This window comes from Heterobasidion irregulare, assembly GCF_000320585.1.
Source record: "Heterobasidion irregulare TC 32-1 unplaced genomic scaffold scaffold_04, whole genome shotgun sequence".
Taxonomy (NCBI): Eukaryota; Fungi; Basidiomycota; class Agaricomycetes; order Russulales; family Bondarzewiaceae; genus Heterobasidion; species Heterobasidion irregulare.
Genome location: NW_009258200.1, coordinates 2,238,377 through 2,264,168, shown reverse-complemented (window position 1 = coordinate 2,264,168; position 25,792 = coordinate 2,238,377). Strand labels below are relative to the sequence as shown.

Genomic DNA, 25,792 nt, shown 5'->3' with positions numbered 1-25,792 from the left:
CTGTCCGCGGCGCGAAGGAGTATTTCTCAGGTGCAGATAACCTAGAAATTCATAAGATTTTGACAACCGCCGAATCCGAAAAGACGGAGAGTGAGGAGTTATGGCGGCGACTTGGAGGATCGAACTTGGAAAGTGCTCCGATGAGCAGTCGTCACTTCCGTTTCCTTCGGCAGCCTCGGCAACGTGACATAACGTGACAATACAATGTCATTCGAGTCACGCTGTATCAGTCAGTCCCCTGCTGTCCCTAACGCTGTTGACGTTCAATCTGGTCAGAGCTATTGATGCACACAATTATACCATAGGATCTTTGATTAAAGACGCATTACTGGTCGACATATTGAGCTCTCAAAATGGCGGACATTACCCAGACGGATGTTCCACGTCCCTCCGCACTCCCCACAGCCAACCTCCGCTCTCGTCTGGCCCCGTCACAGCCATTTGTTGACCAGACCTCCAATGAATACCTGGACAACATCGAGGAGGAATGGAACAAAAAAGTTGACGTGGAAATAGAAACGCTCGCCGACGGTATGGTAGACCTGGTAAACTTGGCCTCAGTGAGTTACACACGTGAAGATGAGGGTGGCAAACACTGAAGGGCATGCACTCGCGCGTAGATCGGAGACAAGGATAAGTTCAGGATAGCGCAAGAAGCGTTCCAGGCTCAATTTCGCGCAGAATCGATGGTACGCACATATCCAGTCGCCTCATTTTCTAGACATGGAATGACCAGATAATGTGCATAGATCCGAGCGGCGAATTCACTTCTTTCCATCATACACTCCATGAAGCTGCTCTTATTGCTTTCTGATGAAGCCCAAATTGTCAACCGCAGAGACGCCGAGTTCAAAGTCACACAGCGAGAGAAAGAAGAAGCGAAGAAGCAAGTAGCAGGGCTCCTAAGTGAGCTGCTCCGACCGCCCGCCGCTGCACGCAGTGCAAGAAGCCGTGACGATACACTCTGAAGCTCATATTTCCTACTTCGGCACCTTTTGGATATAGTGATGTACTTGATCGTGCATATGAGGGGCATGTGATGATCGTCGCCGAATGTGAGCGCGCATATTACTTTCCCTTATGAGCAGTTTGTTCTGACAGCTTGGAATGTGGCAGGACGTCGATTAGCTCGCCCTGCTGTTTTTAGCCGCGAGGCTTCCCTTCTGTCGGTCTGGCTTTCATCCCTTCGTCCTGATGATTTGGGTTTGGCCCTCTGTTCAACTCTATGGGGGTATCGTCTCAAAGTTGTGGCGACTTCTGCCCCCTGCTCTATGGATGTCTAGGGGCTGGATGCGGAGATAGCCATCGGTTATAAGCCAGTGCTCGCTTCGCTCTATTCGCAGCAAAATTCCCCTGAGATTATTATGTTATCTCTCTTTGGGTGTGTTTCCGCCCTGTCTACGCATTGATGTCCCTTGATGTCCCTATAAGTTGAAAGCTATTATTATTCGATGCCGCGGTGATGAACGGCTCGAGCAGGACGTTATGTTCACCCTTCACGAACCCTGCAACAACTCTCATTGCTTGTTTAGCACCTCCAAAGTGACCACAGCGGTTAGTCTCGAAAGCGAAGAGGCGTCATACTAAGACTCGTACGATACCCTTCCTTCTCAGGTGATACGTCCGAATGAAGTCTTCTGCAGATTGCACAGTTGGACTGCAGTGCAGTCTGTCTTGACGTTGATCACTCGAGGATCCAACTGACCATACGGTGACCACCGTCCAATCGATGCAGTAGATATTGTGGTCCCGCGGACATATTCGTACCTGAGACGTCAATAGATGTTCCCGAGTCGAAGCAGTTTTTGCATCCCCTTCCAGGACTGCAGAAGCTATGCATGGTGTGTACAGAACCTCATTCTATCTGAGACTAAACTTACACCCTCTTCTCTTTCGCCTTATATTCGGCAGGTACCTATCCCCCGACGGTGCTTTCATTTCTGGGGGGTCAAACAGCTCTTCATTGAGGATGATCAGCCGCGGGGATCTGAACTGGAAGGTTGCCAGTGGTCTTGAAATGACATCCTTGGCGAAACAGCCTATCGTAAGTACCTCGGATCGCGTTTGATTGTGTATTCTGGAAGCCTGTGGAAAGTTGACTTCAGGCACTTTTGCTCCCAGAACCTCCTCATCTAGGCAAACGTGATCGCGATCGCACTCTCAGTCTTGTGGAGATAGAGCTTCAAGCCCTATAGGGCGCCATTTATCTCGAATCGCGAATGAAAATATGGAAGTCGAGGTCTATAAAGAGCTCCAGCTTACCTTCATTATGTGGTGCACTGCTCGTGGATGGTTCGAGTCATGCGTTCTTCCAGGTTTCTCGCTTTTTCTTCTCTTGTCGCTGCCTTCGTCGGCGGTGTGGATGCGAACGTCTTCGGTCCCATCGCCATAGATGCGCCTGCCCCTGCAGGTGGATCAGTAGCCAACGACCAACCTCCGACCTCTTTTTTCCAAGGGCATTCGCCACCCTTCCCTACTAACAGCTGGTGGGCCGGCTATGGCGCAGGCGCAGGCGATGCGTAGGTTTTAATGTGGCGAATTTGACTTCGTCTATTAACGTCCCTTTTATTCTGTCACGTAGCATGTGTGCAGGACCCTTTCCATTTGAATCCAGCCTTTCCGCCGATAGCATCCAGTTTGGAATTTCGACGGACCGACAATTTGATGGGACGTCGATCAAGCAGCCTACTCAGACAGATTGGTCTGTGGGCTTTGTCGAGCACTCGGGCAACATGCAAGACCACAAAGCATTGTCGTGGGTAAATCAGACCTTACTCCTTGACCTCTGCATGATCCTGTCCTGATGGCCTCTTGTTTGTTGATAGGATTCCCAATCGGTCACGCTGCAGTACTTCACAGGATCAAGCACATTGACAGCCTACATGGTCCCGGGCTCGCCATATTTGACATTCGTTTTCAATAGTGCGACTCCCCGCTTTCTCAGTGGGGCAGGGTTTGTCACATCTCTCGGTAACACGTCAGTTTCTAGTAATAGCCGTGGTACGTCGTCTGCGAGACCACGGCTGCACATGCCGACACTAACGTATCACAGCTATGGTCTCTGGAACAAAGTTTCTGGTGTCCAATAACGTCGGGGCATATTTGATCTATTCGCTCTCTGGACCCATCACCTTCAACGCCACCAATTCCAATGGTGTAGGAACAATTGTGGCGTCTAGACCGTTCACAGGCGTTCTACGGGTGGCAAAGCTAGATCAAGCGTCGCACGAGGCATTGCTAGATCAATACGTTGCAAACTATGCGACAGCTGTTGAGACAGACTATTCGTTTTCTTCTAGCGACCCGACTGCTGTTCTGCGTTTCACCTGGACCGTAGTTGGGAACGCAGATGACCTTCTGATGCTCACTTGGCCTCATCATCGGTAAGTCTGTTCAGGGTCACGAATACGTCATTCTCGATGGATAAAGCATCTCCTCAGGATCACGATGCAGTCACCCAACTTCCCGTCGACGGACTCTCTGAATTACCTCACGACGAAAGGGTACATGTACCCTGCTCTCGGTAATATCTGGAATTTGGAATATGCCTTGCCGACCATGGATTTTGCTGCACCTAGAGCTCCGGATAGCTCTTGTACTGCGGCGATTATTCAAGGCTTGGAGTATGAAATAGCAAATCTAGGTGACGCCCCCGTGCCGGGAGACTTTTATTACTGGGGTGGTTCTATTGCTGCAAAGGCTCGACTTGCGTAAGTGCATCCAAGACAATGTCGCTCTGTCCGAAGATCGCTCACAATAAGCCTTGCCACGACAAGTTTGATCGCGGATGAGGTCGGTCGCAGTGACCTCATACCCACGGTCCTTGCTTACTTAGAAACCAGTTATGAATACTGGGTGAGTGCTGGGGCCTGAGACTGTCATATATTTTCGGTCCGGACTGATGTGATGACCAGTTTTTATCGTCTTCAACTACCTTACCCGCCTATGAAACTGGATGGGGTGGTATCATTGATGCTGCAGGTTATAACAACGTGAACGTTGATTTCGGCAACGGGTATTACAACGACCACCATTTCCATTATGGATATTTTCTGACAGGTGCTGCGGTGATTGCGAAGTATGCCCCTTTTTATTTCGCGGCTACGTCATACTGATGGCTAACGAAACCCATACAGATATGATAACAATTGGTTGAGCCAACATCAGACCTATGTCAATTGGTTCCTTCGAGATATTATCAATCCCACGAACGCCGATCCTTATTTCCCCGTCACTCGTCACCGAGATTGGTTCGCTGGCCACTCTTGGGGTAAGCTGCCAATGCATATGTATGTCATGGCTTCCATCTCATGGCGCTCACAGCGTCGGGCATCGCGAATGGTGCCGGATCGCGCGACCAGGAATCAGTGGGAGAAGCCGTTAATGCATACTATGGTGCAATGCTATGGGCTATTGTCATCGGGGATACCGATATCAAAAACTACGCTCGCTTGCTTCTCGCATCCGAGCAGCACGCAGCTCAAGTTAGTCTTCGTCGAATGTTCATGGTCAATCAACTGATCATAATGAACTTCAGACGTACTGGCACATGTACCCTGAGGCCAATTCTACAGGCCGCGATCAGCCTTACCCGGACCCGGATATTCGCAGTTTAGTGACCATTGGCAACGTCCAGGATTGGCAATCAGGTGCTTGGTTGTGAGTCGCGACTGTTTCCAGTCTATGTCCCCCGGCGATGAACTATGCCTGACGAGTTCTGCGCCAGGTTCTGGGGTTCTCAGAAGGTCGAGATTGCAGCCATCCAAATGCTCCCGGTTACTCCAGTCAACGAAAATATGTACGATGCGGCCTGGGTGGAGAACGTGTATCAGTACGCATCCGACGAAATCGCCGATCCGACGATCAGCGACGACTGGAAAAGCGTGATCTACCTCGCATACTCCCAGTATGACCTGAAGACCGCCGCCCAGTTATCTTCATCTCTCACAAGTTGGGGCACCGGCAACACGTTCACGAATCAGCTCTACTTCCTGTCGACCCGTCCAAACCCATCCGGGGGAGCGATCTGCTCCTCAGCCTACGCGAATCCGTTGGGCAATTTCACTATTCAAGCTGCCGCTTCCGGAAAATACGTCGTCTCTTCCGCGAGCAACACCAACCTCGTCGCATCCTCGACTTCCCGATCGTCTGCTGCGGTGTTCAACTCTGGCTTCGCGCCGAACGGAGGAACCTTGCAGTTGAAGTCGACGAGTCAGTTTGTGACCGCGGACCAGTCAGGGAATTACACGCTGGCGTCCATTCGCGGAACGGCCTCCAGCTGGGAGGTCTTTATCATCCGCCCAAAAATTGGGACGGCCACCAACGTGTATTCGATTCGTGCTGCTTCTAATCGGCTGTACGTGACAGTGGGGTCGGATGGTGGTTTGATTAATAACGCAGTCACGGAGGCCGCGAGTGCTGGGTTTATCCTGACTGCTGCATGATATGCGCACTAGGTATCGCTGCCTTATCAGGAGCCATTTAATACACGTTATGGTTTTCGCTTGTAAAACGCAGTATGAAGCTTAGGCTCGACCGACCCCCTCCCGAACGCCGAACGCGTGAGGGGCTCGGATCAAAGTAGTTATCAGCTAGGGTGGCGTTATCGGACCGTTATCAAAGACGATAAGACAACGATTTCCATAGATCAATAATGATTAGATTATATTTTGCTGAGATCAGCATAGATTAGATGCGCCGTCACATCGACCGCAGCGCAGCGCTCTCTTGTCTTGACCCCCTCGCCATCCCCTATAAGCTGTCAACAGCGGCATCTTGACAAAATAAATGCAGTTCTCTTGGCTATTAAGGCACAAAACTGGTCAGTCAATAAGTCCCTCATTGCTTTCTACACCTCTGAGAATAAGAGAATCCGAGCTCAACATCAGCAAACCTGTAACCAGTCCTAGCCAGTCCCAGAGCCCCAGATGCTCCTAGATGCTTAGGTCATCTGGGGATATCTGGCTAGATGTCTGTGTATGGCCAGATCTGGGCAGATAAGGTGCTCTATCAATAAGCTGACTAAGAGCACATTTCCGGAATGCAGAGTATGTAAGATTCCCACAGTACCAAAAAATCAAGAAATACATTTGTTGGACTTCAAAGATTTCAATCAACATTGGTGCTATCTGTTAGATTTCAGCTTGTGAGTGGTATTGGGACACTTCCCTGTATCACAGCATTTGAATAATGTATCATATGCCATCATTCTTCTATAGATAGATGCTAAAAATGCAAAAAGATGCTGATTTACCCTACACCATCGACAACCTCAAACCGCCAACTTGACCAACCATCTTCTCCTTCGTCAATGTCCTGCACCAACTGGAAACACCCCTGCCTGGCACAATCATCATCCCTGACATGTAAAAAATGTATCTGAAGAATCTACAGCCTGGTCAGGTTCCTTAGCCATTGATAGTTGCTAAAGAGTGTCTGCCCTAAGGTCCATTGTTCCCCTTGTCAATCATCAGCAAGAGGTTGAATGCATCATTGACCTGGGTTCCCAAGTCATTGCCATGTTAGAAGGCATTTGCAATGAATTGGTGCTCATCTATGACCCCAAAATCATCCTCAATATGCAGTTGGCAAATGGCAAAATCAACTGATCCTTGGGCCTGGCATGCAGGCGGCCATCTGGAAAACCACCCCTTTGTATTAAGCTCTAATTAGTTCTATTTATGCATAATTAAGAACGATTAGGATTAGACATTTTTAGCTTACCCTCCTTCTAAACCTGTTCTAATTAGACATAATTTTGCTAAATTAGGAATTATTAGGATTGATTATAACTTGAAATTTCGGAAAAATCATAATAAATCAAGCATCACAGTTCTCATAGCCTTCTTATAGAGTCATGTCTATTAGAGCACTAGTGTTATGATCACGTTCTATCGGGCCTACACGGCGGTCTATACCGATACGATCATCACAAATATCACGCGGCCTCACAGGTTGAGGCGTACAGACAAGGTACAGATAATAACCTTGGTCATCCACTCCCAACGGATCACCTTATCGTTGGTCGAGTATCACGGGCCTATTGTATTAGCGGGCATGGAACGCCGCCTTATAAATTACTCACACGCAGGGCATGAACCTCCTAGTCTCTCCTGGCCGGAAGGAGACCAACGGAGAAGCACAAGAGTAGTCGTTATTGAGAGAGACGACTTAGAGAATACCTACAGATACATATTCGGTATTCTCACGCCCTACCTCCTAAAGTAGTATAAAAGGCCCATAGAATAGGCTGACGATCTTCAGTCTATTCTCTTCGTTCACTGTGGTCTTCCTACCACAGTACTTCGTTCCCCTGTATCTCCACATACAGGAACCTTCGTTCAGTACTGTCTTCCTACAGTACTTTCTATTGCTACTCTGCAATACACTCCAGGCTCCTGTGCTACACGTACAGTCGAGACCACCGTTCCACACATCCTCCACGAGTGACCTAGGGAAGAACCTCCTACTCTTGGGGTTACCGACGAGCAGTCGTAACACTAGAATAGACTCTTCTGCCCCTACCTTGCTCGCACTAGCTTGCTGCCACACTCTCTCTCATAACCTTGCTCAGTGGGGATATAGACCCCCATTGAGAGAGCGTTACTGCACACACTCTGGAGCAAGACCTAGGCCAGGAATACCCACCCGGCACTAGACTTATCAATAACCAACTCCGTCACAACAATCGCCCTATCCGGCGCGAAGGGGACTTCTGGGTCTACGAAGACAACAACGGAACTGCCCCTCCGAATTACGATAACTGCTCATACCGAAACGGGCGTTATTACTTCACACTTGAAGACGGAACAGTAGAAGAGGATATTTGGAACGAAACAGAAGCTCAGTGGGAACTAGCCCCACAATACAGGGAACCGGCGCCGGTAATCCCCGAAGACTCGGAGCAAGAGGAAACAACCTCGGAATCAGACTCCGACTCACCAGACCAAACACCGATCAACACCCGAAACGAACCACTCGCCGAAATGTCGGGACAAGCTTCGACTTCTACAAACACCCCTTCCGCGACAGTACAACCCGGAAGAGGAAAAGTCAAACTCCCAGACAATTACACAGGCAACCGCATTGAATCCCAGAAATTCATGCTCCAATGCCTCCTTCTTTTCGCAGCAGAATCCGATCGGTACAAGACCGATCAAGACAAGATATCCCTTGTGCTCTCATGCATGAGATACGGCACGGCGGGAGCTTGGGCGGAGAACTTCCTCCTCAAATCAGTAGGAGCAGACCCACCTACCGATCTAGGCACCTGGAAGGACTTTTTAGCCAAGTTCAAATTACAGTTCAGGGAGACGGGCAAAACCGACAAAGCGCGAAGCGCACTCATGGCCTTCTCCCAAGGACGAATGACGGTTGATGAATACTCCAACCAATTCATTCTCATCGCCGCCGATGCCGACATCTCCGATAAAGAGCAGGTCCCTTACTTCCAACGCGGGTTAGACCCGCGCGTCATGGACAAAATATATGACAAGGAAGTTCAGCCAAAGGATACTATTCAGGACTGGATCAATACAGCCTGCGAAATAGATGGACGACTGCGAGCCAGAACCGCTCAAAAGGCCATCCTCGCCAACTCCACCTCCTTTCGAAGCGATTATCTGAATCGTTTCCATAACCAAATCTCTCCCCGCTATAATTCCACAAACGCCCCTCGAAGAATGAATAACCAGGTGGTAGACATGGACATCGACGCCACCAGGAAGCGTAATGCCGAAAGTCAAAAGAGAAAGTTTGACGGCAAGCAACCAAAATGTTATAACTGCGGGCGCAGAGGACATTATAGCGCTGACTGCCGATCCGCTCGTAGAGGCGTTCCACCAGTTCGAGGAAACTCGAAAAGACGCTTGGGTACGACAGGGAGAGGAAACCGCGCGGTTGATTTGGAGGGAGAAGACGACGCACCCGCTATGGGAAACCAAGCGGGAATATATCGAGGAATGGAGACAGAGGATGTTCATCGCAACAACCAGCGGGTACCACAACCTGGTCCTTCGATGGAACGTCCTCACTCTACCCCATCCGGACGACCCCAGACGAACCATGGGCAGCGCACTATGCTACCTAACGGACGACGGGGAGACGGAGGCGTCAGTCATTCTGCTCGAATCGGAGCAGTACTCGGAGAATTAGGAGAAGATGAAGCCAGAGAAGTAATCTTGGGACACGCGGAGCGTTTTTCCTGACCTCTCCCTCACCAGCGAAGGAGAGAGGTCAAGAACGACCCGAGTTTGATGCCCGCACTTGTATTCGTATCGGAGCAATGAACGACCGTATCATCACCCCCATACGCCTGAACGTGAAAGTATCAAACAGGAGTCAAAACGCTGGAGCAAAAGCAACCATCGACTCGGCCTGCGAAGGGGTTATAGTAAACGAAACTTGGGTCAAGAGACATCGTTTCCCCACCTATACACTCAACAACCCCATTCGCGTCCGGAACGTCGATGACACCATTAACAAAGCAGGTCTCATCCGATCCGCCTTGGACGTGAACCTCACCATTCGGGACATCAGTGGACGAACGCATACCGAGCGCGTCCAGATGTTTATCTCCAATCTAGGAAAAGACGACCTTATCCTGGGAACAGATTGGTTGAAATACCACGATCCCTCCATCGAATGGAGGCGACGTGAAGTGCACTTTGATCGGTGCCCCCAGAAATGCCAACAACCATATGGGTTCACTAGGGCAAGGGAAGAACCGCCATACAGTAGGCGGTTATCAGACGTGGAACCACGGCACAAACCACGCATCAATGAGCGCGAGAAACAGCGCCTCGAACATCTCCGAAGACTATCGGAAGATGTAGGACTCCGCGATCACAGCGGAACGTTTGGTGTCCGACTACGAGCATACCTCAAAAGGAAATGGCTCCTAAAGGACATAAGGAAATACGCAGAAGAGAAACGAAAGGCGCAAGACAAGCCATCTCTTTCACCAAACGAGGGAGAACCTGATCTCCCAGACAAACCCTCAGGAAAACAGGCCACCCGGGACCCAGTTATTCGGAAACTGGCCCCCGAACCGTCAGGATTTGCCAGCTTCGACCAAGACCTGGAAGACGAAATCATCGTCACCAATCTAAAGGAAAGAGTTCCCAAGGCGCATCACGAATTTTTGGACATCTTCAGCGAACGAAAGTCGCAGCGACTCCCAGAACACACTTACTGGGATCACGCCATTGACTTAAAACCAACCTTCAAACCTCAAGTGCCCAAAATCTACGCCCTGAGCCCAGAAAAACACGATGAATTAGGAAAATTCATCAAGGAACATCTGGAGAGAGGAACCATCCGTCGATCCACCTCGCAAACAGCAGCCCCATTTTTCTTTATAGGAAAAAAGGATGGAAAACTACGCCCGGTACAGGACTATCGCCACTTAAATTCGCACACCATCCCGAACGTGTGCCCCCTTCCACTAATCCAGGAACTACTGGATGTGATAAAAGGGGCCATCATTTTCAGCAAATTGGACGTGCGATGGGGATACAACAATATACGCATCAAAGAAGGAGATGAGTGGAAGGCGAGCTTCATCACTCCGTTAGGTTCTTACGAACCCACGGTGATGTTTTTCGGCCTGACCAACTCACCAGCCACCTTCCAAGCTATGATGAACATGATCTTCAGAGAGCTCATCACAGCCCGGAAGATAACCGTATATATGGACGACATCCTCGTCTTCTCCAAAACCATGGCGGAACACGTCAAAATCCTAAACCAGGTTTTCCAAATCCTACGCGACAATGATCTATATTTGAAACCCGAAAAATGCGAGTTTTACAAGGAAAAGCTCCAATACCTGGGATATACAATTTCAAAAGACCATGTCGCCATGGAGGACTCAAAGGTGGACGCAATAAAAGATTGGCCAATCCCACGAACAGTCCGTGACATTCGCTCCTTCCTGGGTCTAGGGAATTTTTACAGGCGCTTTATTGACAAGTTCTCACTCATCGCGCGCCCCCTACACGACCTCACCAAAAAGGACGAGAAATGGAACTGGACTACAAAATGCCAAGAAGCTTTCGACCGATTAAAGAAAGCTTTTATCAGTAAACCTGTCTTGAACTATCCAGATCCCATGCACCCATATCGACTAGTAACTGACGCATCACTAATCGCCTATGGGGCTACCCTTCTACAAGAAGGAAAAGATGGTGACTGGCACCCAGTCGCTTTCCTCTCTGGATCGTTTTCACCAGCAGAGCGAAATTACGACGTTCACGACCGGGAACTCTTGGCTATAATCAAAGCGTTGGAACATTGGAATCACTACCTCGAAGGCGCACGACACCCCTTCGAGATTTGGACAGATCATAAAAACCTGGAACACTTCCAAACGGCGCGAGACCTATCACGACGACACGCCCGTTGGAGCCTTTATTTGAGCAGATTCGACTTTATACTCAGCTATAAAGCAGGATCGACAAATCACTCTGATGCTCTGTCCAGGCGTCCAGATCTAAGTGAGGGGGTAGAATCTGACAACAAATCTCAAATTTTACTCCCGGCCAAGCTTTTCAACAAATCCGACGAAACATTGGTAGAACCGTCCCCGACACGGCATATAAAATCCACGGAAATTGCCTCTTCAAACCTCATCTCCCTCATCCGACACTCGAAATCGGAACACGACGCCTTAACAAGAGTAGCTCTTGCAAAACTCTTACGAGTAGGACCACAAGGGATGAGAGGATTATTGGGACATTGGACATATGAGGACGGAATCACCAGACGCAACGGCCACATATGCGTCCCCAAAGATGACGTCATCCGAAGACTCATCGTCAAAACACATCATGATGCACCCGCGGTAGGACACCCGGGTAGAGCAAAAACATTGGAAATGGTGCAACGACACTACTGGTGGCAAAACATGACAAAATTCGTCCATGAATACGTGGATGGATGCGCCATATGCCAATCTACGAAGAATTTGACACACAGGACACACCCACCTATCCACCCTCTGGAAACCACCAACGTTCCCTGGCGATTCATCTCGACGGATTTCGTCACGGACCTACCCGAAAGCAAAGGTTTCGACTCAATTAACGTGGTAGTGGATCAAGGTCTGTCAAAAGGCATAGTCATCACCCCATGCAAGAAAACGATCACGGCAGAAGAAACAACCGTGCTTTTCCAAAATAACGTTTTCAATCGACATGGACTGCCGACCAAAATAGTGTCCGATCGGGGCCCTCAATTTGCGGCCAAATTCACCCGAGAACTCTGGAAACGGCTAGGAATCACCGCCGCTCTCAGCACGGCGTATCATCCCCAAACAGATGGAGAGACGGAACGAGTAAACCAGGAGATCGAGCAATTCCTGAGAACGTTCTGCAACTACCATCAGGACAATTGGGTAGACCTTTTGCCGTTCGCCGAATTCTCACACAACACACGGAAACACTCGGCCACCGGGAAATCCCCTTTCGAAGTGCTATACGGTTTCAATCCCCCCTATTCAGCTGACACGGCACTGGAGACAAAGGTACCTGCGGTAGCTGAACGCATTAGGACGATCACAGAAGTTCAGGAAGAAGCCGCTGCTAGCTTACAAATAGCCAGCAATTACGCCAAAAACCGGGATTTTCACAGGAAACTTCCCCAATGGGAGGAAGGAGACCAAGTATGGTTAGAAGGAACCCATATCCGAACAACCCATCCTAAGTTTAAGCTCGCCCCTAGGCGATATGGCCCCTTCAAGATACTGGGAAAAGTAGGAACCCTGGCGTACAAACTCCAAATTCCTCCGCAGTGGAAAATCCACCCGGTGTTCCACGCCGCCGTGCTCACCAAATATAGAGAAACCGAAGCCCACGGAGAAAACTTCGCGCGACCAATACCGGAGGTATTGAACGATGAAGAACATTACGAAGTAGAAATGATCGTGGATTCAAAACGGCAAGGACGGGGAACCAAATACTTGGTCAAATGGATGGGATATCCCGAAGCAGACAACACCTGGGAGCCCTACACTCTCCTAAAGGGAACAGCGGAAGAAGCCATGAAAGATTTCCATGACCAATACCCAGACAAACCCCGTCCGGGAACAGCCTGAGAGGAGGGACGAAAGATCATAAAAGGAGCGACAAGAGGACTCCAACAAAACATCTTCTCACCTTCTTCCCCTCTCAAACACCTTCCCCCATTCGAATGCTCCTCCACGACGACCACGATGCTTCGTCTCCATCCAGAAACTCCTCCCCCGATGTCGTCCTTATGGTCGCCAATCCAGATGTCGAACGAGTGGAAAGAGGAACAAGTCCTCACCGACCAGATGTTGGACGAATTGATAGAGGAACAAGTCCTCAACAACCAGGATCTACCGGGGTCCTCCTCACCCCTCACACCAACAACTTCTCCGACGACGACGCCGAAGACTATGCCAAGTTCAAAGAAAGGGAAAGAACCCGAAGACCCTCACCGGAGAGGGCCTCACGAGGTACACCACGGCATGAAAGTTCTGATGACCGAAACCAGTCGAGCCCTGGCCCATTACCAGTGGGAGTTCCACCTCCTAGTGAAGGCACGCGTCCTAGTGGAGTTGCAGGTCCCTCGGGATTTCGAGCAAGAACGGCAGCTCAACTCCCAGGCCATGGAGAAGCTGAACCAATACCAGTTCTATCAGAAACTGCACCTCCGCCAGTACCAACTAGTGGACCGATTCCCAGCTCCATGGGAGGACCTACCCCTCGTACAGATCCTCACACCGGAGAACTGGAGCGACACGCGGACGCGCTCCTCCAGCGGAACACCATCTCCGCGGTAATACAAATGGCCACAGCCATGGCCCTCCAAAGACTCGCTAACTTCTCGGCAGGACAACCCGGGAATGAACATAGCGACGTACCTCGACGACTGGCTAGTGCCAGTCTCCAGATCAGAGCGCTCGCCCTCCAAACCGACCCGGACACAGCCTCCTGGTACGCCCACAACGACGGGCGACCCCGAGCCCTCCTCATCCACCCTGACGAGTTCTCCCAATACGTCAACCGAGAGCTCCTTCCAGCTCTCCTCTTCGGAGGAGAACTGGGAAACGTCCAGCCAAGTAGAACCGACCCCTTCCGAGTTGTCACTTGGAACGTACCACGTCCCGGAGAACATCCCACGTCTGTACCAAATCCAAGGAGGGTTCCGCGTACGGTCGTGGAGCGCCCTCCACCGAGACAACGAGAGGTTCCTACAGCGCATAGCCATACCGCGACTCCCCCCTCTCACCGGGTACGAGGTCTTCCCCTATCCCAAGGAAATACCGACGAGGAGGAACCGCCCGTCTATCGAAGAAATGAGGGAAGACGAGGTCGGGGAAGCCAGGCAACCCTCGGACGCGGAACAACTGCTGGCCGGAGTGTTCGACACCGGCCTAGATCGCCTCCTCCTAGTGCTCGATTTCGTACGAACGAAAGAGAGGATAACCGAAGTAGCCGCAGAACTCGCCGCATTGATTCGGAGGCTCGAAGAAATAGCTCGTGGACTAGATCCGAGCTCGACGCATGGGATGCTCTAGACGACCCAGGAAATTACGACGAGGCGGACCCCTACTACCGACCTGACGAAGGCGGCGGGGATTATCAAGGACCTTTTGATTATTAAAAGGACTAATAACAGGGCATAGGGAAAAGAAAGGGGGTAAGGAAGTTAAGGAACTCCTTCCCCTGACAAAAATTACATCCGAAACGATGTAAAACTACAATCGTCCGCAACGACGTAAAACTAGGATCGTCCCCCAAGACGTTAAACTGTACGACCTCGTCCGAAAGAGACGTTAAACTACCGCGCGTCCGGAATGACGTCTAAACTATCGGACCTGCATGTCTTAAAACTGTGAAAAGATAAGAAGGCAGGGGAAGTACCTGACCATTAGTCCTAGGTTCAAATGATGGTACGAATCAAGGACAACAGCGGGCATAATTCCACGTACAGCCTACGGCGGAACCTTTCACATCCTCGCTGTCAAGGAGTTAATCTGACAGATGCATCGAGCGTCCCATTTGGATCCTCAGTTTTACAGGGTTTTTTCCGCATTAGGGAACCCTCTACATGACATATACTCTACTCGTAGGTGTCGACAAGCAGGCCCTTCGCCTTGGTACAGCGAAGTGCCCATACATAACCGGTTGCAAGTCCGAGTCAAGAAATTATGATGCATAACTCGTATCGTGAACCCTCACAGTCAAGGTCTGACTGGTGTTTTGGGACGTCCCACTTTGGATCTCCCGTTTTACAGGATCGTTTCCGCATTAGGGGATCCTACAGCTGGCGCATGAGATGATGTAGAGAGCGGGCCGCCTCTACCTCACAAGTCTTCCTAAATGATGCGAGGCCACAAATTACATCCGGAACGATGTAAAACTACCAAAGGCTTGGTCCGCAACGACTATAAACTACTAGGGTCCGCAATGACGTTAAACTAGTCTTCGTCCGAAACGACGGAAAACTACCCATCGTCCGAGATGACGTTAAACTACCATTGACCAAAGGAGCGTGGTTGTATTCTGGCGAAGCGCGGAAGGACTCGCGTCACAGAACCCTGCCTATAAAAGGTCAAAAGCGCTTCCGATATTCACTCGCTTTTCGGTAAAAGAATATCGGGTCGTCTTGGTTCAAATCCAAGCGAGGGGTCTGGGGACATGGAAGAGCAAGCATCTCTTCATGGAGCGCTCAGTCTAGTCCTGGAGTCGAAGTACAAGAAATTCCGCTCCAAGACCTAGTCAGGAGGCAACTAGGACACGTGCCTCGAGTCAAAGATCTAGTAGGAAGGGACTAGATCACGCGACTCTCGTCTGGCCCACATAGCGGAAGAACGACAAGAGCGGGCCACTCATCCGAAGTCTATTCCGCCAATCGTCCGCGACGACGTAAAACTAGGTCTCGTCCGAAACGACGTAAAACTAGGTCTCGTCCGCAACGACGATAAACTACGAAGCGTCCGGGATGACGTTAAACTAAGCATTGTTTTTCCACAATATTTGTGGCGAAACAACGTCCGCGATGACGCTAAACTATTGTCCCTTTCCACATAGGGATTGTTCGAGGCCAATGGCATCGACGTCCGCAACGACGGTAAACTACGGGCATCCGGAATGATGTAAAACTACTGTCCCTTCGTTCTAGGGATCGTGCGTGGCGATCTTGACAAGATACCATGCGTCCGCGACGACGTTAAACTAGTGCCCCTGGACCTAGGGGTTGTCATTGACGTCCAATCCCCTGGACACCAATGCGTCCGCAATGACGATAAACTACTCGCTCCCGATCGCATGGGAGTTGTGATTCATCAATCTGGTGGATCGTCCGCAAATGACACAAAACTATTTGCTCCTTACCGTATAGGAGTTGTGGATTGACCGCCATGGTGTCAATCGGTCCGCAATGACATTAAACTACGTGCTCCTTACCGAACAGGAGTTGTGATTGTTGACCAAGACCCGGGTCATCAATCGTCCGCAACGACGTTAAACTACTCGTCCCTTTCAGTACAGGGATCATCGGTCGACATCATCCTTGACGAGAATGTGTCGACAACGTCCGAGATGACGTTAAACTACCCTCATCCTCGGAGGAAAAGCCTATCGTGACTCGAGGGACATAGTCAGACGATAGTCCGCCTATCGCACGGCGTTAAACTGCAAGCCGCCTATCGCACGGCGTTAAACTGCAAGCCTGCCTATCGCACGGCATTAAACTGCGAGGATGCCTACCTCACGGCATTAAACTGAGCGGTCTCATAACATTGAGGCGTTACAAGTTATCCGGTTTGATATAGTATAAACCGTCCATCATGCCTCAGTGGAATCTGGAGCGGGTAAAGTCTGGTCTATGGCCCTATGCACACAACCGATGGAAATTCCGGCGTGCAGAAACATCTTTCCCCACAGGCATTCCATGTTGATGATGAAGGACGTCCGCAAAGACGATAAACTACGGATCGTCCGAAACGACGATAAACTACGGACCGTCCCGCATGACGTTTTAAACTGCCAGTCGTGGATATATCTCGCAACCCGACAAATATATCAGCTGTGGTCTTGATGTCCATTCGTGCAAGCGAACGGGCCGATCAGGAGAAGGAGTCAGACTCCTCCTTACTCCTCACGGCACCCTTCAAGTCTAATTCTCTTCACATCCTTGCCTCGAACCCAACACTACACGTGGTATTCCCCACCATAGGCCCACGTTTGTGAAAAACAAACTCTGGACGCCGTAAACTGCCTCACCGGAGATGAGTCCACCGTATGGGGACAATACTGCTTGGGATTTGGCTGCAACCTCACCGGAGATGAGCTCACCGTATGGGAGCGATACTGCTTGGGGCGTTATGACTGGTAGCCTGGAGAAGTAGGCCTAAGCCTTCGTAAAGCGATCAACCTACTTGTCCATGGGCGCCATCCACTGTCGTCAAGAGGAACAACAAATCATGAGGATAGACGACTATCCTGGAAACACTGAGGTTTGGCCCTCGGAGAAGGAAGAAGAAGAACCTGATGACACGAATCGGAACCCACACGCTAGAGTTTCTATTCATCCACACACCACTCGCATTCATACGCCTTTCTTGATACTGTTCCAGAAGAGGGCTGGAAGTAAGACCGCGACAAGCGGCAAAATCAATCCCACGGGTGAAGGAAGAACATCCTAGAGAGCGGAGGCTTGGATACCCTCACGACTCGACAAACAAACAGCTCAACGGAGATGGACAACTCCTAGAGGATCAAACGACGTAAGTCGGTCTTCCTCCCAGAAAACGAAGTCATGTCTCGGAAGTCGCATCCGAAGACCATCGTTGAATCAAGAAAGCAAATCGTATATGGAGTGGCGATGAAGCGCACAGCGCTGTCCTACCAGGCGAATAGGACGTAGAAAGGGGGTATTGTTATGATCACGTTCTATCGGGCCTACACGGCGGTCTATACCGATACGATCATCACAAATATCACGCGGCCTCACAGGTTGAGGCGTACAGACAAGGTACAGATAATAACCTTGGTCATCCACTCCCAACGGATCACCTTATCGTTGGTCGAGTATCACGGGCCTATTGTATTAGCGGGCATGGAACGCCGCCTTATAAATTACTCACACGCAGGGCATGAACCTCCTAGTCTCTCCTGGCCGGAAGGAGACCAACGGAGAAGCACAAGAGTAGTCGTTATTGAGAGAGACGACTTAGAGAATACCTACAGATACATATTCGGTATTCTCACGCCCTACCTCCTAAAGTAGTATAAAAGGCCCATAGAATAGGCTGACGATCTTCAGTCTATTCTCTTCGTTCACTGTGGTCTTCCTACCACAGTACTTCGTTCCCCTGTATCTCCACATACAGGAACCTTCGTTCAGTACTGTCTTCCTACAGTACTTTCTATTGCTACTCTGCAATACACTCCAGGCTCCTGTGCTACACGTACAGTCGAGACCACCGTTCCACACATCCTCCACGAGTGACCTAGGGAAGAACCTCCTACTCTTGGGGTTACCGACGAGCAGTCGTAACAACTAGTTCAATACCTAAACACAGAATATACCTTATAACAAACTTGCCTTCTACCAGAGTTGAACCAACAACCTTATGTATGCAAGCACCCAGGACAGATGCTCTAAGTGTCACAAACAGCTGTTCGAGACGAGGAGATCCTAGGCCACAAACAATACTGAAGAGTGTTAGAGGGAGTTGCGGGACTGATCAGACTAATGCCTTGGAATCAGAGGAGACTGTGTGAACAGCAGTCCTTAGATTGGACAGAAGTGGATAGCCTAAGGCTTCCACCCTGCGCCGCAGTATCTATAAATACATACAAACAGGAGCACGGACCAAGTATCAATGGAGCAGGAACACAAGGTATGGTTGGGAAAAAGGTCCTACGAGTCCTTATCAAGAAGGTGAGAAAAGTAGGTAAACATAAGCAAGGCATTTTGTAACATTACCCCCCCCTCTAGGCCGTCAGTGCCAGAGACGGTAAGTAATAGTCCAGGAAAAACATAAGCAATGCGTGTAAATCGAGTCGTACAAAATAATACTTAGGGCACAGATTCTCGCTGCCCACAGTCGAGCCATGATGCGATAGCCCTTGAGTACGGACATCATGATACCCCACCTTGTTACCAACCATGCGGGGACTGCGTTCTAGAACCGAGTCCCTCGTCTCATCATGGCAGTGGGTACCGGCCCAACGGATTCGAACCGTCATTTGCCCCGGCAGTTTTACGTCATACCAGACGTCATTGTCTCGTTTTTCAGGCACCTCGAGGGCGGAGGACGATGGGCTGGGTGTCGGACTCACTGGAGTCATATTCGACGAAGGGGGGGGGAGGTCGAGTTTGGGTAGAGGAGTGGATTACTCCCAGTCGCGCGGGTATGACGTGGTAGCATGGTGAAATCTGTGCAAATCTATAAATATCCCTTCCCCTGCTGCGTTCCGTGGGATAAGCCCCCGGCATTGGGCGAAGCGGCGCTCCATTTGAGGCCGAAGACGAGGCACAAGATACCACAGTCGTGGTAGGCATGTGATATTCAGTGATGGGGGTGATGTCGTCAGCGGGATGAAAAGAGTCTTGGAGGTGTGGAGTTTGATTCAAACCCATAAGTCTCCTTTCACCTGCATTGATACGGGCGATGAGCATTCCTTCCCTAATCTGCAGAGCCCTTTGCGCTTGTCGGACAAAACTCCTTTCCTCTTCCAAAATCTCCAACGCTCTCTGTATCTCTGGTCGTGTGGGCCCTGACACAAACTCAGTGTTTGGTGTTCCTTCGATGAGTCCCATCATGTAAGCGACGGAGTCGTCAGGTATGTCTCTCTATCAGGAAATATGATCCCTGTGCCCTCTGTGCGGATAAGGGGTAGTGGGGAGGGAGAGCGGGAAGGTGAGGGTCTGTTGAAGTCCTCTGTGAGTCGTCTGATCATCTCGTCTTGTCGTCGTTCGTCCTTGTCCAGTCCCTCCAGATACTTGCTAAATCCTTCTTCTGCTTCCCGCGCTGCCTGTTCTTTGTCTGTGTCCCATGGTACGGACCGTTCTTCTACTATGGACATCTTGGGAGTCGAGGGAATAGAGGGCTCAATGGAGGGTGTCTCTTCGTAAGGTCGTTCGACGAGAGTGTCTTCAGAGGAGAGGTAGATGGACTCGTTGGAAGACATGCTTGTTGGAGGGGTGAATAAGTGATTGAAGGGACAAGGGAATTGTAATGATTGAGTTTGGGGTTTTATACGTTTCGGACTTTGTTTGCTCGATGTTTGCGAGAGCTGCTCGTAGTGGTAGGTTATGACGTTGCGCGTTGTATGCTTCTAAAAGTTCTTTAGCATTCCCTAGGTTTGCTCTTGTGACCCATTCATCCGCGGAGCTCGGGTATCCTTTCCAATGTATTAGGTATTGATACCCGCGTCCTCGTTTCCTCTTATCAAGAATCTCTTCGACTTCGTATTCCTCCTGTCCGTCTATGAGGTCAGGTGGTGGTTGTTCGAAGTTGGGGCTGTGTGCGGCTGTTTCTTGATAGGGTAAGATTAACGAGGCGTGGAATACGGGGTGTATTTTCCATGTTGGCAGGAGCTTTAATTTGTATGTCACTGGTCCTAGTTTGCTTTCTATTTCGAATGGTCTATGCAGTTTCGGGGCTAGTTTGTCTTTCGGGTGCGTGGTGGTGATATTTTTTCCTGATAGCCAAACTTTCTGTCCTGCTTCTAATTTGACTTCGTTTTCGGCTGTTTTCCTTTTCATTAGTTCAGCTGCAACTTCTAGGCTGGCCTTCATTTCTCGTCGTAATTGTTCCAGCCTTTCCAACCTTTGTTCTACGCCTGGGATGTCAGATCTTGGCATGATCGGAGGTACAAAAGTTGGATTATAGCCATACATGAGTTCAAATGGCGATTGGTGAGTTGCTGAATGTTCCCTGACATTGTGTGCAAATTCTGCATATGGCAATAATTCAGGCCAATTCGTTTGTTTGTAGTTGCAGAATGCTCGCAGGTAATGTTCTGGCTCTTGATTGACTCTTTCTGTTTCTCCATCTGTTTCTGGGTGGTAGGCAGTTGATAGTGCTGTCATTACTCCTAGCTTTTTCCATAGTTCCTTTGTGAATCTGGCCGCAAATTGTGGACCTCTATTGGATACAATCTTCCTTGGAAGTCCGTATCGTTTCCAGATGTTTTTCATATAGAGGTCAGCGGTTCCTTCAGCATCTATGGTTTTATCACATGGGGTGTAAACAACGCCCTTGGTGCTTCTGTCTACTGTCACGTGAATGGCGTTATACGGTCCTACTTGGGGAAGATCCGTGATGAAGTCCATTGTGACTGTTTGCCAGGGTCCTTCTGGTATTTCGTTTGGAATAAGCGGGGTGCGTGTGGGGTGCGTAATGTTTTTGGTATTTTGACACGTTGCGCACCCTGTTACGTATTCCTTTATGAATGTGGACATTCCTGGCCACCAGAAGTTGTCTGACACTAGGACATAGGTTTTCCATCTTCCTGGATGTCCAGTTGCTGATGAATCGTGATATATTTTTGTGATTTGTCTTTTAAGTTCGTCGTCTGGTGGAACATATATTTTCCCTCTATGCCAGATGAGGTCGTCTTTGTAATTCCACTCTTGTAAGCCTTTTGAGAGTGCTCTGGGTCCTGATGCTTTGATAAGCTCCATTGCGTCCGTTACTTCTTTATCTTTGGCCGTGACTTCTTTTAACTTTCGTCTCAGCTGACTGTCAAGTATTTTAACTGTTCCTCGTCCTGTTGCGCTTTTGATGAACATTTGGGGTTGTAGTAATACCTGATCTTTGTTGTCAGATTTTACCCCCTCTTTTAGGTCTGGACGCCTGGACAGAGCATCGGGCCGGTGGGTAATGCCTGGTTTGTGGACAAGGGTGAAGTCAAAGTGGGAGAGGAAGAGTGACCAACGTGCTTGGCGGCGGGAAAGAGCTCTTGCAGTAGAGAAGTACAGGAGGTTCTTGTGGTCGGACCAGATCTCAAATGGGTGCCATGCACCTTTGAGGTACACGCGCCAGTGATCGAGGGCGTGTATGACAGCAAGTAGCTCCTTATCGAAGATATCATAATTCCGCTCGGCCGCATTGAAAGATTTGGACAGGTAAGCAACAGGGTGCCATCCGTCGTTGGGCGTTTCTTGCAATAGGATGGCGCCAGAAGCGAAGTCCGATGCATCGGTTTCAAGGCGGAATGGGCGATTACCATCTGGGTAAATAAGGACGGGAGTAGATGTGAAGCAATGTTTCAGCTGTTCAAAGGCCTCGTTCCTTTCGCGAGTCCATTCAAATGGTACATCCTTCTTTGTGAGGTTGTTGAGAGGTCGGGCTGTGGTAGCAAAGTCCTCGATGAATCTGCGGTAGAAGTTTCCAAAGCCAAGGAAGGACTGTACTTCTTTCAGGTTCTTCGGGGTTGGCCAGGCGGCGATTCCATCGACCTTGACTAGGTCCATGGATATATTATCCACAGAAATGATGAACCCGAGGTATTCGACTGTGTCTGTCTCGAAGGTGCACTTGGAAGGTTTCAGGAATAAATCGTTGTCCAAGAGTATTTGCATGACTTGGGTCGTTACGTGTCTATGCTCTTCTATGGTCTTTGTAAACACCAAGATGTCATCCATGTAGACTGCAAGGACCTGTGCAACAATGAGATCATGGAAGATGATGTTCACTATAGTTTGAAAAGTGGCGGGTGAATTGCAAAGACCAAAGAACATCACAAGGCATTCAAACAAGCCAAATTTAGTCATGAAGGCTGTCTTCCATTTGTCACCTTCTGCTATGTGAATGTTGTTATACCCCCATTTTACGTCGAACTTGGAGAAGATCCTTGCTTTCGATTTGGCAATAGTTCTTATTACATCGTCAATTAGGGGCAATGGGTATTTGTTTTTTATCGTCCACTCGTTCAGTTTCCGATAATCTTGAACCGGCCATAAGCTTTCTTCCTTCTTTTTTACGAAGAAGAAGGGTGACACTTGCGGGGATTTGGATATTCTAATGGTTCCTCGCTTCAAATGTTCTTGAAGCATTTCGTGTAGCTGGTCCTCTTTTTCTTCTGTCAGGGGGTATAGCTTACATCCCGTCGGTTCCCATCCCGGTTTCATGTCGATTTTATGGTCCCATTGTGAATGTTCTGGAAGTCGTTGCGAAGCTTCTTGGCTGAAGATTTTGGCGAATCGTTTAAGAACATATGCCAGGACTATTTCCTCAATAGGTCGTTCCGTTTTTGTTTTGTTCGCTTTTTCTGCTAGTTATTGTGACTTGTTTCCGATGGAGCTGATGTGAATTGCTTTGAGGGGATGTACTTCTAGCAAATTTTGGTAATACCATTCTTCGTAGAATTCGGAAAAGAAGGTATCTTCAGTTTCATCTTCTTCCAGATCATCTTCTATTCTGGAATACCCAACTGTTCTGTTTCTTCTTTACTGGGTGGGTACCAGCGCCTGTATGGTGAATTTAGATTGGCTGACTAGACATGTGGTGGCGCAGGTGGAGAACGTAAGACTGTTCTTTACCCAATTGATTTGCGGGTTATGTTCATGTAGCCAATCCGTTCCCAGGATTACGTTTTCTCCTCCTAGGTTAGCAGCTAATAGTTCACATCATTTGTCGTGATAATCGCCTTCTTCGTTTGTCATTCTTATAAGCAGGCAGGCTTTGTCGGTGATTTTTCCTCCATCATTGGCTGTTCCATCCACGTTAAACACAGGGATAGGTTTGTTGATTTTCTGCATCGATATTCAAAAATATTGTTATTTAAACAGAATTGTTTGTCAATGAGAAGCCCTTCTGCTCCTGAATCGATCAATACTCGGGCTTTGGTGGTTCCCTTCTTATGTTTTAGATGCACGTTTATCCTCATAGATGATTTCTGATTGGATTTGGTAAGCCGTATGAATGTCTTTACAGGGGAATTTGGAGTAGGTCTATGGTACACCGGAGCTGTAGGCCTATTTAAAAATCCGACTCTTTCCGCTTGCTCATTTCGTTCAACTCCTGAAGGAGTGCTTCCTGCTTGTCCCATCTCATCTTTCCTATAACCTTTTGGATCTCTTCTCGGCTAATCTCAGGCTCCTCCTCACGTACAAGCGCATCCGGTCTGGATGCGTGGGCTTGGCGAGCTGCGAGTCTGGCTCGGAACAGGTTAGTTGTCGCCATGCTTCTACCTTGCATCGTAGTGCCTCCCTGAGTACTGCTTGGAGTTCCTGTCAAGAACGCTCGGCCATAGCCGCTTCCTCCGCCTCCCATCCTGCTGCTGGCCTGAGCCGAGCGGTTCCCCACCGTTCTACTACCCTGTTGAACATGTCCAGTTAACCCTTCATATACCCTAGACGAACCCCTGACAGGGCATTGATTTGCCATGTGTCCTTTCTGGTGACAATAAAAGCACCCACCCTCCATTCTGAGGCGGTTGCACTCTTCGTCTGTGAGGGTCGTTCGGACCGTATCTACGGCCATGGGGACAACAGAGTTGTTCATAGACGATGGAGCGTTAGAGGAGTTGTAACGGAAGGGGTTGTTTGGTCGAACGGCAGCAAAGGGTATGGAGCTTTTTATGCTCTGTAGTTCCCTCCATTGGTTATCGAATCTTCGGGTGTATTTTACCCAATCGTCCATGGTCGTCGGCATATCAGGGAGTCTATAGATTTGTTTGAGAATTTCCAGGTGTATGGCTCGGCGGAAGTAATCGACAGTGGATTCGAGATCAAATCTGCTTTCTCCTGCCATCATGAGGTAGTCCGTGACGAACTCGTCCGCTGATCGCTTTCCCATTCTCATTGTGAATAACTTCTGTCTCGCCTTCTGTTCGAGACTTTCATCTTTGAATGCAGCGGCTAGTTCTTTCAAGAAGTCCTTAAACGTTCCCCATGTTTTTTTTGTTTCCGTTGCTTTGTATTCTCGAAGTTCCCTGTCGAAGTAATATTTCTGGGCAAAGAGTGACGCCGTTCCTTCTCTCATGTATGATAACACCCTTAAGGTTTTATCCTTGTCGGTGTCGTATTTGGTTGGGTTGGTTAGAATGTACATGTGACATTCGTAGATCTATTCTCTATATTTCGACCTCGTGCCATTAAAGTCTTTTGGCTTGTTTCCTTTGTCTGACATTTCATCCTCATCATCTGTGGTTCCTGTGGTTGGTAAGGGGTTCGGTTGTGGGTTCGGATTTGGATTTGGATTTGGTTGACTCGGTCCTGCTATAGGTTCCAGGTCTTCTTCGTCGACTGGGGTCAATACTCCTGTGGGAATTGGGGTTTCTTTGATATCTTCTCTGGGGATATCAACTAGTGATAAGACGGGTCTCGTTCGGGTGGGGGAGTCAACGGTTCTGAGGGGTGCTTTCCTATCTTCCCAGGGTACTAGCGGGGCGTCAACTGTTCTTCCACTATTCTGTCCTCCCACGTAGACCCAGTTTCCTTTGGAGGTTCTTCTGATAGGTTGTCCAAAATGGACGTATGTGTCTGAATGTTTCAAGTAGTTGGTTCTGTGCGGAACTCGCCCTACGTGTCTTCCTAAACCTTGGGAAGTCGTCTTGTTAGATGAAAGGGCCCGCGCTAGTCTCGACCTGATCAAGGTTCGAGGGTCAAGGCAACAGCAGCTCTTCCTAGCTGGGTACAGTATTTCTGCTTCTGGTATAGTACCGTACATAACGTTGAGTGCAATTGTTTTGGTCGTACCTCCACTGGGTTGATTACCAGATAGAAGTATTCTACAACCTGAAACGACCCACACTAAAGTGGAGTCGTCCAATCGTTTGCTCGAAGTGTATAGTAACTATTATGG

General features: G+C 49.2%; 12 protein-coding genes across 12 annotated transcripts; 9 read left to right on the top strand and 3 right to left on the bottom strand.

Annotated features, from left to right (window-relative positions):
- Positions 1–353: 353 nt before the first annotated feature.
- On the top strand, positions 354–968 carry HETIRDRAFT_315835 (uncharacterized protein; the record flags this gene model as incomplete). Its single annotated transcript, XM_009547220.1, has 3 exons — positions 354–560; positions 621–704; positions 750–968. 3 exons carry the CDS (start codon positions 354–356, stop codon positions 966–968), a joined length of 510 nt encoding a protein of 169 aa, XP_009545515.1.
- Positions 969–2,301: 1,333 nt separating this feature from the next.
- HETIRDRAFT_439700 (glycoside hydrolase family 81 protein) lies at positions 2,302–5,527 on the top strand (the record flags this gene model as incomplete). Its single annotated transcript, XM_009547219.1, has 11 exons — positions 2,302–2,519; positions 2,582–2,759; positions 2,826–3,000; positions 3,053–3,383; positions 3,441–3,710; positions 3,777–3,855; positions 3,915–4,078; positions 4,137–4,270; positions 4,324–4,484; positions 4,538–4,659; positions 4,727–5,527. The coding sequence occupies 11 exons, from the start codon at positions 2,302–2,304 to the stop codon at positions 5,442–5,444; spliced, it is 2,550 nt and encodes an 849-aa protein (XP_009545514.1). The 3' UTR covers positions 5,445–5,527.
- A 910-nt stretch (positions 5,528–6,437) lies between these two features.
- On the top strand, positions 6,438–6,608 carry HETIRDRAFT_54561 (uncharacterized protein; the record flags this gene model as incomplete). Its single annotated transcript, XM_009546351.1, has 1 exon — positions 6,438–6,608. A coding segment is annotated over one exon (171 nt), but the record flags the coding sequence as incomplete, so codon positions are not given.
- A 268-nt stretch (positions 6,609–6,876) lies between these two features.
- Positions 6,877–7,227, top strand: HETIRDRAFT_314955 (uncharacterized protein; the record flags this gene model as incomplete). Its single annotated transcript, XM_009547218.1, has 1 exon — positions 6,877–7,227. A coding segment is annotated over one exon (351 nt), but the record flags the coding sequence as incomplete, so codon positions are not given.
- A 758-nt stretch (positions 7,228–7,985) lies between these two features.
- On the top strand, positions 7,986–9,206 carry HETIRDRAFT_315070 (uncharacterized protein; the record flags this gene model as incomplete). The annotated part of the gene is made up of 1 exon (XM_009547217.1): positions 7,986–9,206. The coding sequence occupies one exon, from the start codon at positions 7,986–7,988 to the stop codon at positions 9,204–9,206; it is 1,221 nt and encodes a 406-aa protein (XP_009545512.1).
- Positions 9,207–12,673: 3,467 nt separating this feature from the next.
- On the top strand, positions 12,674–13,003 carry HETIRDRAFT_247624 (uncharacterized protein; the record flags this gene model as incomplete). The annotated part of the gene is made up of 1 exon (XM_009547216.1): positions 12,674–13,003. A coding segment is annotated over one exon (330 nt), but the record flags the coding sequence as incomplete, so codon positions are not given.
- A 185-nt stretch (positions 13,004–13,188) lies between these two features.
- Positions 13,189–14,628, top strand: HETIRDRAFT_316464 (uncharacterized protein; the record flags this gene model as incomplete). Its single annotated transcript, XM_009547215.1, has 1 exon — positions 13,189–14,628. The coding sequence occupies one exon, from the start codon at positions 13,189–13,191 to the stop codon at positions 14,626–14,628; it is 1,440 nt and encodes a 479-aa protein (XP_009545510.1).
- Positions 14,629–17,907: 3,279 nt separating this feature from the next.
- HETIRDRAFT_315687 (uncharacterized protein) lies at positions 17,908–18,258 on the top strand (the record flags this gene model as incomplete). The annotated part of the gene is made up of 1 exon (XM_009547214.1): positions 17,908–18,258. A coding segment is annotated over one exon (351 nt), but the record flags the coding sequence as incomplete, so codon positions are not given.
- A 1,538-nt stretch (positions 18,259–19,796) lies between these two features.
- HETIRDRAFT_450871 (uncharacterized protein) lies at positions 19,797–20,168 on the bottom strand (the record flags this gene model as incomplete). Its single annotated transcript, XM_009547213.1, has 1 exon — positions 19,797–20,168. One exon carries the CDS (start codon positions 20,166–20,168, stop codon positions 19,797–19,799), a length of 372 nt encoding a protein of 123 aa, XP_009545508.1.
- A 2,014-nt stretch (positions 20,169–22,182) lies between these two features.
- HETIRDRAFT_316863 (uncharacterized protein) lies at positions 22,183–22,452 on the top strand (the record flags this gene model as incomplete). Its single annotated transcript, XM_009547212.1, has 1 exon — positions 22,183–22,452. A coding segment is annotated over one exon (270 nt), but the record flags the coding sequence as incomplete, so codon positions are not given.
- A 981-nt stretch (positions 22,453–23,433) lies between these two features.
- HETIRDRAFT_54460 (uncharacterized protein) lies at positions 23,434–23,610 on the bottom strand (the record flags this gene model as incomplete). The annotated part of the gene is made up of 1 exon (XM_009546346.1): positions 23,434–23,610. A coding segment is annotated over one exon (177 nt), but the record flags the coding sequence as incomplete, so codon positions are not given.
- Positions 23,611–23,965: 355 nt separating this feature from the next.
- HETIRDRAFT_426576 (uncharacterized protein) lies at positions 23,966–25,039 on the bottom strand (the record flags this gene model as incomplete). The annotated part of the gene is made up of 1 exon (XM_009547211.1): positions 23,966–25,039. The coding sequence occupies one exon, from the start codon at positions 25,037–25,039 to the stop codon at positions 23,966–23,968; it is 1,074 nt and encodes a 357-aa protein (XP_009545506.1).
- Positions 25,040–25,792: the final 753 nt, after the last annotated feature.